The sequence below is a fragment of the Oncorhynchus nerka genome, linkage group LG1 (assembly GCF_034236695.1).
Source record: "Oncorhynchus nerka isolate Pitt River linkage group LG1, Oner_Uvic_2.0, whole genome shotgun sequence".
Lineage (NCBI taxonomy): Eukaryota > Metazoa > Chordata > Actinopteri > Salmoniformes > Salmonidae > Oncorhynchus > Oncorhynchus nerka.
The window spans coordinates 43,387,603-43,403,614 of record NC_088396.1 but is presented as its reverse complement, the minus strand read 5'-3'; the positions used below and the strand labels follow the sequence as shown (position 1 = coordinate 43,403,614).

General features: G+C 40.6%; 1 protein-coding gene across 2 annotated transcripts; it reads right to left on the bottom strand.

Annotated features, from left to right (window-relative positions):
• Window positions 1–5,174: 5,174 nt before the first annotated feature.
• On the bottom strand, window positions 5,175–15,198 carry acmsd (aminocarboxymuconate semialdehyde decarboxylase). 2 transcript variants are annotated; one of them, XM_029650869.2, is made up of 10 exons: window positions 15,039–15,198; window positions 12,950–12,994; window positions 8,946–9,042; window positions 8,738–8,787; window positions 6,715–6,951; window positions 6,364–6,457; window positions 6,164–6,259; window positions 5,872–6,044; window positions 5,607–5,705; window positions 5,175–5,490 (listed from the first exon to the last, which is right to left on the bottom strand). In XM_029650869.2, exons 1-10 carry the CDS (start codon window positions 15,126–15,128, stop codon window positions 5,428–5,430), a joined length of 1,044 nt encoding a protein of 347 aa, XP_029506729.1. In that variant the 5' UTR covers window positions 15,129–15,198; the 3' UTR covers window positions 5,175–5,427. The 2 variants fall into 2 exon arrangements, with proteins under 2 accessions (XP_029506729.1, XP_029506730.1); XM_029650870.2 differs by lacking the exon at window positions 12,950–12,994.
• Between the last annotated feature and the right edge of the window lie 814 nt (window positions 15,199–16,012).

Here is a 16,012-nt window from a genome sequence, read left to right as displayed (position 1 = left end):
CGTTCAACGGCAGTCAAGCACCCAAGCTAACTGGCTAACGTTGGCTAGCTACGTGTTCTCGCTCTGACCATTTTACTCCCCCTTGCAGAGCTGATTAGACTGTTTTCGTGTTATCCAAAGCTTAGGTGACTGTAACTGTGCTGCTGTCAACAATTTCATTACTCTTTGACCCCACCGGCCATATTCAACCTGTGTTGAGTGTTTGTAAATTCATCAGTTATTCTGCTGAGAGCGCTCTGAAGTCGGAGTAGCCAGAATTAACAGTCTATTGAAACGCACAACGACTATACCACTTAGCTAAGAATGATGTGAATAATCAAGCCAATAAACGTTGGGTGGTTAGACAGCAGATAGTTAATATACTGCCTGGCAAGTTTGATGTATTAGGTCACCGTACACAAATTGTCAGCCAACGTAACTTAACTTATTTGAAAAGTCATTACTTTATTACAGTTATCAACATTTTGTTAACATTTGTAATAATTAGTTAAAGCAATGAATTTGTATCCGCTCTCATCTGACTTTTTTCCGCCATTTTCTTCAAATCTGAAAACGTTGTGAAGCCAACTCCCATTTTCTGAAGAATTGCAATATGGGCCCTAAAAGCACGGAAATAGTATCCACTGAATGAATACTTCGTATTTTGGCGAATTTAGTACGACATCCGGGAACCTTTGGCATACTAACTAATATCCATACTATGACCAAAAAGTATACTATATACTTAATTCACGTCACTAATAGTGCAGTTAGTATGAGTATTCGAACACAGCTATAGTTTGCCTTTTTTCAGTTTATGTGACAAAACAAGCTAATGTAGAGAATCATTGTACCATCTAAACCGCTGAGAAAAATATATTTTCCAGAACCACAAATATTGCATTTTCAGCTGTTTGAAGCTGGTGTGCAAAACGAAAGTAAAAGATGCAACAACAACAAAAATGTAAGAACTGGAAGCAAACAAATAGCGCACATAGAACCGATCTACCGCTTCTTAGACTTGCTTTCAATGAAACTGATAGATCTATAACTAATAGTTCTTTGTGAATTTGGTCGGGTCGCCCAAAAAGTTACATATTGCAGCTTTAAAGCTAGAACCCTTAGATGCTACATCCGTTTTTGGACTCATAAATTAATGATATATACCCATTGTTTATTGAAGAATTTAACTTGTAAATGCCTCATGAGCTGTCTTACCACATGATAACCCAAAATATAAACTTGTTTTCCTCTAATGTTTGTAAACAATACAAATGTAAAGACACTGTATAGCCTCAAAACATGGTTAAAACTATAATTTTGATATTATGGATGGTCAGTCCTTACATCGATAGCTATGTCTATGAAGAGTGATTACATTTCTCCAGCCCCACCCCTCAGCTTTTTACCTAAAAAGGGGCGAGGAACCTTTGGATATTGTTTCTCTACTGATTGCCTCATTAAGAACACCCCTTTTCTAAAAAAAATTGTCAAAGACTCCAACCACTCGAGTCACAGACTGTTCTCTCTGCTATTGCACGGCAAGCAGTAACGATGCACCAAGTCTGGAACCAACAGGACTCTGAACTAGAGGTCAACCGATTAATCGGAATGGCCACCCATTAGATAAAATACAGAACGGTTTCATATTTCACTGAAAGAATAAACCTTTTTGTTTTTGAGATGATAGTTTCCGGATTCGACCATATTAATGACCTAAGGCTCGTATTTCTGTGTGTTATTATGTTATAATTAAGTCTATGATTTGATAGAGCAGTCTGACTGAGCGATGGTAGGCAGCAGCAGGCTCGTAAGCATTCATTCAAACAGCACTTTTGTGCGTTTGCCAGCAGCTCTTCGCTGTGCTTCAAGCATTGTGCTGTTTATGACTTCAAGCCTATCAACTCCCGAGATTAGGCTGGTGTAACCAATGTGAAATGGCTAGCTAGTTAGCTGGGTGCACGGTAATAGCTTTTCAAATGTCACTCACTCTGAGACTTCGAGTAGTTGATCCCCTTGCTCTGCAAGGTCCGTGGCTCTTGTGGAGCGATGGGTAATGATGCTTTGAGAGTGGCTGTTGTCGATGTGTTCCTGGTTCGAGCCCAGGTAGGAGTGAGGAGAGGGAAGGAAGCTATAATGTTACACTGGCAATACTAAAGTGCCTATAAGAACATCCAATAGTCAAAGTTATATGAAATACAAATCGTATAGAGAGAAATAGTCCTATAATTCCTATAATAACTACAACCTAAAACTTATTATCTGGGAATATTGAAGACTCATGTTAAAAGGAACCACCAGCTTTCATATGTTGTTATGTTCTGAGCAAGGAACTTAAATGTTAGCTTTCTTACATGGCACATATTTCACTTTTACTTTCTTCTCCAAAACTTTGTTTTTGCATTATTTAAACCAAATTGAACATGTATCATTATTTATTTGAGGTTAAATTGATTTTATTGATGTATTATATTAAGTTAAAATAAGTGTTAATTCAGTATTGTTGTAATTATCATTATTACAAATACATTTTAAAAATCGCTGATTAATCGGTATCGGCTTTTTTTGGTCCTCCAATAATCGCTATCTGCGTTGAAAAATCATAATCGGTCGACCTCTACTCTGAACAGCTTCTATGCCCAAGCCATAAAACTGGTTAATAGTTAGCTAAATAGGTAACCAAGTACCTGCATTGACTCCTTTTTGCGCAAACTTATTTTGACTCATCACAAACGCTGCAACTGTTAACTATCTGTCAGTTTATTCCTAGTTATATATCATATCTACCTCAATTGGGGCGGCAGGTAGCCTAGTGGTTAGAGTGTTGAGCCAGTAACCGAAAGGTGGCAAGAGCGAATCCCTGAGCTGACAAGGTAAAAATCTGTTGTTTAAAAATAAAATAAAAATTATTTCACCTTTATTTAACCAGGTAGGCTAGTTGAGAACAAGTTCTCATTTGCAACTGCGACCTGGCCTAGATAAAGCATAGCAATTCGACACATACAACAACACAGAGTTACACATGGAATAAACAAAACATACAGTCAATAATACAGTAGAACAAAAGAAAACAAAAAGTCTATATACAGTGAGTTCAAATGAGGTAAGATAAGTTAAGGCAATAAATAGGTCATGGTGGAGAAGTAATTACAATATAGCAATTTAACACTGGAATGGTAGATGTGCAGAAGATGAATGTGCAAGTAGAGATGCTGTGGTGCAAAGGAGCAAAATAAATAAATACAGTATGGGGATGAGGTAGATAGATGTGCTGTTTACAGATGGGCTATATACAGGTACAGTGATCTGTGAGCTGCTCTGACAGCTGGTGCATAAAGTTAGTGAGGGAGATTTGAGTCTCCGGCTTCAGAGATTTTTGCAGTTCGTTCCTGTCATTGGCAGCAGAGAACTGGAAGGAAAGATGACCAAAGGGGAATTGGCTTTGGGGGTGACCAGTGAGATATACCTGCTGGAGCGCGTGCTACAAGTGGGTGCTGCTATGGTGACCAGTGAGCTGAGATAAGGCGGGGCTTTACCATGCAGAGAATTGTAGATAACCTGTAGCCAGTGGGTTTGGCGATGAGTATGAAGCGAGGGCCAACCAACGAGAGAGTACAGGTCGCAATGGTGGGTAGTGTATGGGGCTTTGGTGACAAAACGGATGGCACTGTGATAGACTGCATCCAGTATGTTGAGTAGAGTGTTGGAGGCTATTTTATAGATGACATCACCGAAGTCGAGGATCGTTAGTATGGTCAGTTTTATGAGGGTATGTTTGGCAGCATGAGTGAAGGATGCTTTGTTGCGATATAGGAAGCCAATTCTAGATTTAATTTTGGATTGGAGATTCTTAATGTGAGTCTGGAATGAGAGTTTACAGTCTAACCAGACACCTAGGTATTTGTAATTGTCCACATATTCTAAGTCAGAGCCGTCCAGAGTAGTGATGCTGGACTGGTTAGCAGGTGCTAGCAGGGAGCAGTTGAATAACATGCATTTAGTTTTACTTGCGTTTAAGAGCAGTCGTTCTGCCCCTGAACAAGGCAGTTAACCCACTGTTCCTAGGCTGTCATTGTAAATAAGACTTGTTAACTGACTTGCCTTTTTAAATAAAAAATTACCTTGTACTCGGCACATTGACTCGGTACTGGTACCACAGGAGGTTGGTGGCACCTTAATTTGGGAGGTCAGGCTCGTTGTAATCGCTGGAGCCAAATAAGTGGAATGGTTTCCACGGTTTCCATGTGTTTGATGCCATTCCATTGACTCCATGCAAGGCAGGGTAGCCTAGTGGTTAGAGCATTGGACTAGTAACCGGAAGGTTGTGAGTTCAAACCCCCGAGCTGACAAGGTACAAATCTGTCGCTCTGCCCCTGAACAGGCATTGCTGGTCCTCCAATCTGTACAGATTCCACAGCCACAAAGTCAAAATTGTCTATTTGTTCTTAATTTAAAGGAAAATTGCACCCCAAAACAATATTTGGGTATTTGTTTCATTAGTCCATTGTTGACATAGTCGAAAAATATTTTGCTTGTCAGCAATCAAGTTTTCAAAATACAGAAATCATCCCTGTATGCATCCTACATTTTTTTTTTTTACCTTTATTTAACCAGGAAAGTCCGTTAAGAACACATTCTTATTTTTCCCAGGCTGTCATTGAAAATAAGAATGTGTTCTTAACGGACTTTCCTGGTTAAATAAAGGTAAAAAAAAAAAAAATGTAGGATGCATACAGGGATGATTTCTGTATTTTGAAAACTTGATTGCTGACAAGCAAAATATTTTTCGACTATGTCAACAATGGACTAATGAAACAAATACCCAAATATTGTTTTGGGGTGCAATTTTCCTTTAAATTAAGACCAAATAGACAATTTTGACTTTGTGGCTGTGGAATCTGTACAGATTGGAGGACCAGCAATCTATGGTTCATTCGTTCATTCAGTTTCTCACCACTCTCTAATGGTCATGGCTAGAAGGGATACAGTTTTTGTCAAATTAACCTCAAATGTTTTTAGCTAACCCTAACCCTTTTCCAAACCTTAGCCCAATTCTCCTAACCTACTATTTTAATTTTCCTAACCTGCTGCGTAAAAGCTGTATCCCATCTAGTTAAAATCCTCTCTCACCTGCTGGCTTGTACAGCTGTTTGTTTGAATTTGAATGAACTTAATTGACTGAATATTTGAAGCTGTTTGAAATCAACATTAAATTTTATTTAGTCATAAACAGCAAAAAGAGGGTTGACCACAGATGACTTCCAACACTGTAAACAAAAATCACGATAAATTAGCTAAATAGATGAAAAATATCTTCATAATTAAATATTCACATTTTGGTCACGCAATAGGTTGTATTTGTTTTATGGACCTGCCAATACTCAAGATTAATTTGAAAGTCAAACATTGTTTTCCATTTTTGTTTTGACAATATCTTCATGCTGTAAATCACTGAAATTGTTCTCTTTTAATCCCCAAAAAGTCCAGTGCATTGCCTGCAAGCAGTTTGTCCTGAAAAGGAAAAGCAAACACATGAAAATTCATACACCATCATGTTCCCGCTCTTATTCTTTTATCACAGACACTTTTTGCAAGAGAAAGAAAGCACATTCAGTGTGTTACCTTACCTTTAAACCACCATCAAACTCCTTTATGGACTCTATTAATGTTCCTGGCTGCAGCTCACCCAGTGGGAATGGATAGTCTGTTCCTAACATCACCTTATCCTATGGAAGAAAATAATAAGAGCTGAGACCGTAATAAACTCTTTTGTAAACTCTACCAATACAAACTTCAAACCTTCAAGCCTTTTAAACTACTTAGTAATGAGAAATATAATTTCAGTGAAGATAACTACATTGCCATTTAGAAATTAGACACATCACTGCATACCTTTCCAATCACATCAATAAGTAGCTTGAGGGCGATGGGGTCATGCACTAAGGAGTCAGTGTAGAAGGAGCCCAGGTATTTCCGTGGGTTGACTTTGTTATCCACAGCACAGAGGTCAGGTCGGACCTGGAACCCATGTTCAATTCTGCCAATAGTGAACGGGAAAGAACCCCCTAGGGAAAAACGTTGCTTCACACGTCAATCTTTCAAGGGTGATTCTTGGATTCTCCTAGCTCACACTTTTACTGTTTACTGAATGTCATTATTTGTTCCTCTATATATTGTAAATTACCTCCATGAGCAAAGCAGACCTTCAACTTGGGAAATCTCTCAAAGACACCTCCGAAGATCATTGAGCAAATGGCCATGGTAGTCTCGGATGGCATACCTGTACAAATTTTTTTTTTACTAATTTGTGACAACGTCATCCAGGTAGGCTGTGACACGGCATTTGATTGATCAGAACAGAGCTGTCTTTACCCTATCACTCACCCACTAACCAGGGGAGCCAGTACTTGGCCATCCTCCCATCGATCTGCATGTCCCATGGGTGTACAAACAAGGAACAGCTCAGTTCCTCAGCAGCCTATAGAAAAGCGGGAGTATCACTCATGATTTTCATAATCGACATCATTACACAGTCATGATGAATTGATACTCGAACATCAAATGTGTCTAGTTCCACTAATATCTGGTCCACAAACTATCTTAGGTGTAGTCTAGAAAGAGCAAGAGTATGATTTTCAGTAGTGTTTCTATCTGGCTTTGTAACACTATAGCTGGAATATCACTAGGAATATAGCGGTCCATTTAAATAAATCAATTCACTTATATGGCTCTTACAGCATAGATTGGGTAGAGTTCGGGGGCGTTAAGATCCCAGGTGTTAATGTGGGAGCCGATCTGGACACCAGGGAAGCCCAGCTGCCTAACACAACGCTTCATCTCCAGCACAGCCAGGTCAGGAGCCTGCATGGGCAGGGTACCCAACCCCACGAAGCGTCGGGGGTGGAGCGCCACTGTCTTAGCCAGGTCGTCATTCAGAATCCCACACAGGTCCAGGGTGTCATGAGGTTTGGCCTGTCACAACAGGGAAGTGAACCCAACACAACCAAAGCCTTAGTAATGCATTGGCAGCTATGTTCACAGAGAAGTAAGCACATCAAAGTCTTAGAAAAGGGAGAAGTGATGTAAAAAATAAAATAAAAACATGTCAGAGAGTAAAAGTAAAGGATATATTTTTTTATTTTTGCATTGTAACTTAAAAAATACCATAATATATCTGGCACTAATAGTGGAATGATAGTGTTTCACAGTATTACTTACCCAACAGTGTTTATGATTGGCTGTAATATTCACCTGTTGATTTCTCCCACCAGAGCATTATCTGTTGTCATTCTGGGATAGCTGTTCTGACGTTTTGGCTGTGTGGTCTTGTGGAAATCGCTCTGTCATTTCCTGGTTGCTAAAATTCTACACTGTTCACTCAATTTCAGTGTGCAACCTGGTCTCAGAGCATTTCTGATTATTTTGTATGTTAATCAGATGACGCTCCAATTAGTATGATATGTTACATATCATATGGTATGTATTAGTTTGTGGATGTCCATCACCTATTTCGTATGATAAATTGCAAATTATAATGTATGATATTTTATATGTTATATGTTAACAATTTGCAAAATGTACAATATATTACAAATTTGAAAAACTTTCAATATGTTACAAATGTGCAAAACCTATGATATGTTCCAAATTCTAGCTAGGTAACTAGGTGGCCAACATCATTAGCTAGGCTAGGGGTTAGGGTTAGGTTAGGACTAAGTTTAGGAGTTAGGTTAAATGGTTAAGTTTAGCGTTAGAGGAAGGCTTAGTTAAAGGGTTAAGGTTAGGGTTAGCTAACATGAAAAAGTTGCTAATAAGGTCAAATGCTAAAGTTGTCCATGATGATATTTGACCTCACAACCTTTGGGTTGCTAGACATTCCCGTTATCTGCCCACCCATCCACCCCAACCTAAGTAACCCTCTGTCTTATGTAACCATACCAAACGTAACATATCGTACCAATGGAATGTCTTGGATTAATGTACAGAATAAAACAAAATGCTCGGAGACCAGATTGGTGAGAAAACAAGCACTGAATAGTGTAGGGAATCATTGTACCATCTAAATCCTTGTGAAATATCTTTCATTAACAAAAAATATTGTTTTTTACAGCTGTTTGAAGCTGGTGGACCAAAACCAAACGCTTCAAAAAGCCTTTTTGGTCCCCCAGCTTCAAACAGCGGTGAAAACTATATTTTTTGGTACAATGATTCCCTACAATATTCAGTGCTTGTTTTCGCACATAAACTGAAATTGAGCGAACAGTGTAGAATTGTAGCAACCAGGGAATGAGTGATTTCCACTAGATATCACAGCCACAAAGCCAGAACAGATTTCACAGTTTGACAACAGATGCTGCTCTGGCGGGAGAAATCAATAGGCGAATATTACAGCCAATCACAACACTGGCGGGTAAGTAATGCTGCGTTCAAAACAACCTGGAACTCTGAGAAACAGGAGGTCAAATCATGACGTCAGTGATCTTCAGGTCGGAAAGTCGGAGCTCTAGAAAGAGGCCTCGAGTTGGAATTCTGAGTAGAAGCTAGTTTTTCCCGAGTTCCCAGTTGTTTTGAATGCGCTGAGGTCAGAAGTCGGGGATTTCCGAGTTCCCATTTCCGAGATCCCAGTTGTTTTGAACGTGGCATAATAGTGTGAAACTATTAGCGCCAGATATATTATGTACATTTTCTGAAATATCCTATGTGAAGCACTTTTAACAAAATTCTGCTGTTTATTTTTTCCCCTTGCAGACAGACTTACCCAGTAGTTAAACATGACAGGCACTGTGGACAAGGCTTGGACCGTCACCCCTAAAGTAGAGCATCATCATCATCATCATCATCATCAAAACCCACAACATTACAATACAGACTTACTTTACAGGCAACATGAATGACTCTGCCGGCTTCAAAATATGCTGCCAAGAGGATTTTGACATGAGGATGATATTGGATATGTGTGTATATACCGTGTGCATCCATGTCTCGAATCCTTGCGTCTGCATCCCAACAGTTCTCCTGGATCACACGGAACAACTTCCCATCTTTCATCATTTTTGCTTCCCCCTAAAATATGGATTGGCACAGAACTCCAGAGAATGAAGGACACTTGATTTGTTCTTTTTTTGGTTTATATGCCTTCCATTGTCTTCACTGCTTCATGCCTACAATTTCTGTTTGATGAGCAAGATGATGTGCCACTAGAGATTCTGGGATCGAGTCCAGGCTCTGTTGCAGCCGGCTGCGACCGGGCGACCCATGGGGCGGTGCACAATTGGCTCAGCATCGTCCAGGTTAGGGGAAGGTTTGGCCGGGATCGATGTCCTTGACTCATTGTGCACTAGTGACTCCTGTGGCGGGCTGGGTGCAGTGCATGCTGACACAGTCGCCAGGTGTACAGTGTTTTCTCATTGGTGCGGCTGGCTTCCGGGTTAAGTGGGCGGAGAATGCACGGCTGTCTACCTTTGCCTCTCCCGATTCCGTACGGGAGTTGCAGCGATGAGACAAGACTGTAACTACCAATTGTGGAGAAAAAGGGGTAATAAACAAAAGAAAAGAAAAAAACAAGAACACTTCTATGTCATATAAGAAGCAAATCACTCAAGTGGAATTGAAATGTGTATGTGTAATCAGCCACCTGATGGCAGCAAAGAGAAACATTTGGAAACTAGAGAGGGAGTTGAAAATGTCTCATTGGCTATTACTTTACATTCAGGTGTCAACACACACAACAGCAAGTACTCACACACACACATAAGCTGTGTTTACAAGCAGCCCAAATCTGATCACTAATTGATCATTTAATCAATCAGATCAGCTCTGAAAAAGATCTGATGTGAAAAGATCTGATGTGATTGGTCAATTGGACCAATTAGGGTAACAAATACTTCAACACAGTCATAGTGACACACAGGTGTTGCTGGACCCAGTGGGTGTCAGTGTTTGTATGAAATCTTACTGTGCTGCCCACTCACTACCCACAGGTGGCGCCAAGAGGGAGGGTTGGCTTTGTGTTAGCCTTGCTGAGAAACAGGCTTCGAGGCGTGACAACGATGTGATTTTTGAGGTATGGCAACACTAGACTAGCTTTGTGTGAATGAGATCTTGTAGAGAGCCCAGCAGAGCCTGAGTAGAGGGCTGGCCTGCTCATTAGGCAGGATTAGGTGGTCGCCTACAGCCACAGATTGACAAGGGTGGAATTTTCTGAGCTAAACTGACCAAGATGCACCTCCAACAATACAAAACCTCACATAATTCTGGCCAAAATCAACAACAATTTCTCTCAACCGGTGGTATATGTTTTTTTTAGGGGAGCATTGATGCCACGCTGTGATAAGCAGTGCCCACTTTGTCAAAGGCAGTGAGGCAAAATATTTATCTTGTCCATTCTCAACGTGCCCTACCAACATTCCGTCATGAAAAAGAATGTAACATAAATCATGTAGCAGATATAGCACATGGTAGAAAAGAGTATATGGAGGTACAATGTAATGAGACGGACACTTTTTACATCATGCAGGTTTCTCCGACCAAATAACCTAACCTAAATGATGCCCGATCAAATAAAAAATGTGCTGACATGTTAACAAACAACATATCCTAAAAACAGGACAGGTCAAAGTGAAATGGACAATATGGGATGGACAATCAGGCTACTCAACTGCTGTCCAGGAGTTTCATCCTGTTACATTTTTTACAAGCTGATCATAGCGAAAAAATAAAATAATTTTGCATTTCTCGCTGGGTAAACACATTGCAAATAGGCTCAGGATAACTCCTCCGGGCCCGTGCTTACACCCCAGTAAGCACGGGCCCAGTAAGCACAGGCCGACGTGGTAGGCCACACCCAGTAAGCACAGGCCGACGTGGTAGGCCTCACCCCAGTAAGCACGGGCCGACGTGGTAGGCCACACCCCAGTAAGCACGGGCCGACGTGGTAGGCCACACCCCAGTAAGCACGGGCCGACGTGGTAGGCCACACCCCAGTAAACACGGGCCGACGTGGTAGGCCACACCCCAGTAAGCACGGGCCGACGTGGTAGGCCACACCCCAGTAAGCACGGGCCGACGTGGTAGGCCACACCCCAGTATGCACGGGCCGACGTGGTAGGCCACACCCCAGTAAGCACGGGCCGACGTGGTAGGCCACACCCCAGTAAGCACGGGCCGACGTGGTAGGCCACACCCCAGTAAGCACGGGCCGACGTGGTAGGCCTCACCCCATTAAGCACGGGCCGACGTCTTTGGACCGGCATTCTTTTTTTTGTGTTTTACAAATGGTAGGCCTATCACATATATGGGCATTCTTAAAATTCAATTTCAGGCGACACTGTAGGCTATACCTCAATAAGCACGGGCTGACGCATTCTGGACATCATGTTTTGGTCCTGTCCGGACGGCCTTGATTTCCATGTCCACGGACGTTGGTTTTTGGTACGATCCGACCCAAATCTGAATATATCATAGACGTCTTTGTTTGGTTCAGATTTTGTCCGGTCTGGACCAGCCTTGTTTTGTCCCAAACATAGACGTCTATAAATTACAGCAATTTAATTTTCTTTCAGAACTGAAAATGAACCTGATTTCAACGTCTGAAAAATACATATTTTCAACTTTCATTCAGAACTGAAAATGTATCTGATTTCGACATCTGGAAAATACATCTTTTCACTTTTAATTCTGATTGAAATTAAACCTAATTTCTGGAAAAGTACGTATTTTAGAAGTCTTTTCAACATAATGTTTCTTACTGGTACTATTCTAGCCAATGTTTTTGTCTCGTATAGGGAGACAGAATGGCCAGGACCAGCCCTGCCTGTGTAGTAGCATTGCAGGCCAAGGTAACTGCTGTATGTGGCATTATCACATCTCATGGATCATGGGCAGGCAAGCTCTCATAACAAGGAGTTAGATCACATCTCAATTCAGTGAGAACAATGTACACCACATATACAAATGGCAAGTACACTACAGCTCCATTCAACTTTGAAAGCTTGCTGATACATGGACTAAATAGGCTGTATGCCTGATACACCGACTAAATAGGCTGTATGCTTGATACACGGACTAAATAGGCAGTATGCTTGATACACAGACTAAATAGGCTGCATGCTTGATACATGGACTAAATAGGCTGTATGCTTGATACACGGACTAAATAGGCTGTATGCTTGATACACCGACTAAATAGGCTGCATGCCTGATACACCGACTAAATAGGCTGTATGCTTGATACATGGACTAAATAGGCTGCATGCTTGATACACGGACTAAATAGGCTGTATGCTTGATACATGGACTAAATAGGCTGCATGCTTGATACACGGACTAAATAGGCTGTATGCTTGATACATGGACTAAATAGGCTGCATGCTTGATACACGGACTAAATAGGCTGTATGCTTGATACATGGACTAAATAGGCTGCATGCTTGATACACGGACTAAATAGGCTGTATGCTTGATACATGGACTAAATAGGTTGCATGCTTGATACACGGACTAAATAGGCTGTATGCCTGATACACAGACTAAATAGGCTGTATGCCTGATACACAGACTAAATAGGCTGCATGCTTGATACACAGACTAAATAGGCAGTATGCTGTATAATGTGAAATCTGTTGCTAAAGTCTGTAATAAATGATACATCAAGTAAAACTTTTAATTTCCATTATGCTGTAGAATGTGTACATTTGATCAGTATATGGAAAGGTAACCGAAAACATATTCTTTAACATTAAATGTTTTTTTCCCCCATTTTTTTCTATTGTGTTATTGACTGTACGTTTGTTAAAATTCCATGTGTAACTCTGTGTTGTTGTTTGTGTCGCACTGCTTTCCTTTATCTTGGCCAGGTTGCAGCTGTAAATGAGAAGTTGTTCTCAACTGGCCTACCTGGTTAAATAAACGTGAAAAATATATATATATATATATTGTACTGTACTGTTGAGTAACCTAACTTGAGACTCACCTTGCAGTGATGGTGAAGCTGGATAAATCCATCATATCCATATCTCTAAAGAACAAATAAAACTGACATTAGAGTGGGCTTATGCCATCATGATAATGAATAATTAAGTGTTTTGCTAAGCATAGGACATTTAGAATTTCCTGATGTTATTTTAAAACGTTCACAAAGTCATATCTCATGGCTCCCATGTATCGAAAGCTATAACTTTCATTGCTTGTCATTATGCACCTCGGGGTTCTGCTTGTACGCAAAGTAGGTCTGCAGGGATCAAAAACAGACCAGCCAATGTCATAAGCCATTTTAATTGGAGTCAATTACCTATGAACCACTTTCACAACAAATGTGATATATTATATGCATATGGATGAACCCTGAAACAGCCCAAAATGAGTAATAATATCCATCCCATAGGATCCACATCCTCCTCAATTTAGACTGAAGATAGCTTCCCTGTATGAATGCTAAGTGGGTTACATGTCCTTGAACTTGCCACAAACCCCAATGCAACTCCTCTATGTTTGAACACAGTTACATTTCCTCTATCCATCTCAACAGTGTTAGAATGCTTGTGGGATCAGGTAGCCTAGCTAGTGTTGGGCCAGTAACTGACAGGTTGCTGGTTCAAATCCCTGAGCCGACTAGATGAAAAATCTGCCTTGAGCAAGGCACTTAAACCTAATTTCTCTGGATAAGAGTGTATGCTAAATGACAAAAATGTTGCTGTTGTTTTATGTAGGAGTGGCATGGGTCTTGAACAGGTTGCAGCCGTTTATCTGGTCCTAAGAATAATAGGTCTAACTTCAATATGGAATGGAATGGGATTTGTTCACTCATTTTATTCAATGAGTCCACAGGTTGGTGCAAAATGCACAGGGCAGAACACATGATATCTCTAATGCAGCGATGTTGTTTAACAGCACTGTTGTAAACATGTCTGTATAATAAACTAGGAGGGGCATGGGTCAATATTTTATTATTTAAAAAATATATATTTTACCTTTATTTAACTAGGCAAGTCAGTTAATTAAAGAACAAATTCTTATTTTCAATGACGGCCTAAGAACTGCCTTGTTCAGGGGCAGAACGACAGATTTTTACTTTGTCAGCTCGGAGATTCAATCTTGCAACCTTTCGGTTACTAGTCCAACACTCTAACCACAAGGCTACCTGCCGGCAATATGATGCAATTGGAGTCATGTTGACTATCAGGGTGGCCGGGCCCCTGTCCTGACGGACTCCTGTTGCTCTCTGTGGCTTTCTCACCCCCACAAATGAACATTTGTTCCCAGGATAAAACATGGTGTTTGTTCCATGTGGCTCCCTATATAGGGCACTACTTTTGATTTGGACGTAGTGAATGTTGGGAACTTGGTGTCATTTGGGACGCACACATGAACAATCATTAGCTAAGGTCAGGCCTATTGACAAAAAGACCGCCTTTAAAGGACTGGGTCACTGCCAAGCATTGATTAATGTTTAACAAGTCAGTGCAGAGGGGTGGTAAAACTTCTCACAGGATTTCCTTACTGGCTGCATAGAAAATATAAAACCATTTCTTCAGAATTCTCGGTGATATTCTTGTTAGTTTCAAATTACGGGTCTTCATCAAGGACTTTGGCATTCTGACAAACACAGTTATAACATGTTACTTAAGTCATTTGAGTTTATTATGCTAAAATAAATTGATTCTGTTTATTGTTTAGCAATGTGTGGTGGGTGTCATAGGCCTTCATGATTTTGCTCTAAAACTAATGATACGTTTTTTGCCAGATGCGAGGACTCAGTAAAAAAAACACAACAAAACACAATTAGATAACCAGATGTATTGATTGAGACAAGATATAACGTCTAGATCCACTACAGCCTGTGCAGTGCCAAGCAGTGAGCGCATTTGGCAATGTGCGCCACTGTGCATAATGGCATTATGTACATCAAACGTCAGGTAGATAATAATAATAATAATAATAATAATGCACCATGTACCGGGCACGAGAAGTAGCCTGATAGATTACATCCTTTCTATTTAATAAAAAATAAAAATCAAGTTGTCAATGCATCTTGTAAAGTAGTATGGTATCACATAGCCTACCTCTTTCAGATTGGGCCATTCCTTGGGTAAAATGTGATTATGAATATCAATCTTCATCCTGATCAATCTACTACGACAAGTGTTTTTCATACAATTCGCCTAATGCGAGACAGGTAGTAAACGGTGTCTATCATGAGCATTGAGCAAGGTTATTCTCCGCCCTACTGCCCTGCCCCCTAACAGCCCAGTGAAAAGCAGGTGAATGACTGACAGGGCGACAAGTTCAAACAAAACAGCGACTCAAATCATGAACCCCTGTCAACCAAGCTACAATGGAGTGAATACACATGCTAAAAAGTAAATGATCTAAAATGGCTGCATGAAATGTGACCGAATGCTACATTTTTAAGCATGTTTAACAGCTGAACATTTTGTATTACAAAATCATCAATCACAGACACCGTGCCAGAGACATGGGCGGACTGGGACAAGAAATCGGCATTTCTAGCAAACCGGACCATTTTTTCCTCGAGACCTCCATTATTAGCCGGATATTGTTGATTTTGAGGGAAAAAAACAACAAGTCAGACCAGCCCATCTGGCATTTGGGCAAATAATTATCGGGCCAGACCGCTTCTAGACTTACAGACAGGGCACATCTCATTTATGGATGGACAGGGTTTTTACACACAGCACCCAAAAAAATAACTGGGGCTGAACTTAAATATCCAATACATCGAGAAGAGAGGAATGTATGTTCACTTTCCTCTTCATGTAGGTTATCCTTCAATCAGGTTTTATTACCAGTGGGTCATAAATATTTGTGTAGCAGACTTATTGACTAATAGTTCATCTGTGCACCGGGACACAATGGGTTTTGATGACCCCCCCCCCCCCTCTCCCAAATGCAGCATCTGTTGTGCTATAGGCTATCTACATGAGGTCCTGCATTACAAGAACATGCTGAATCAGCAGGTTATACTATGAGCCTCATTTTCGATCCAATGTATTACAGACACATGCAGTAGTATAGA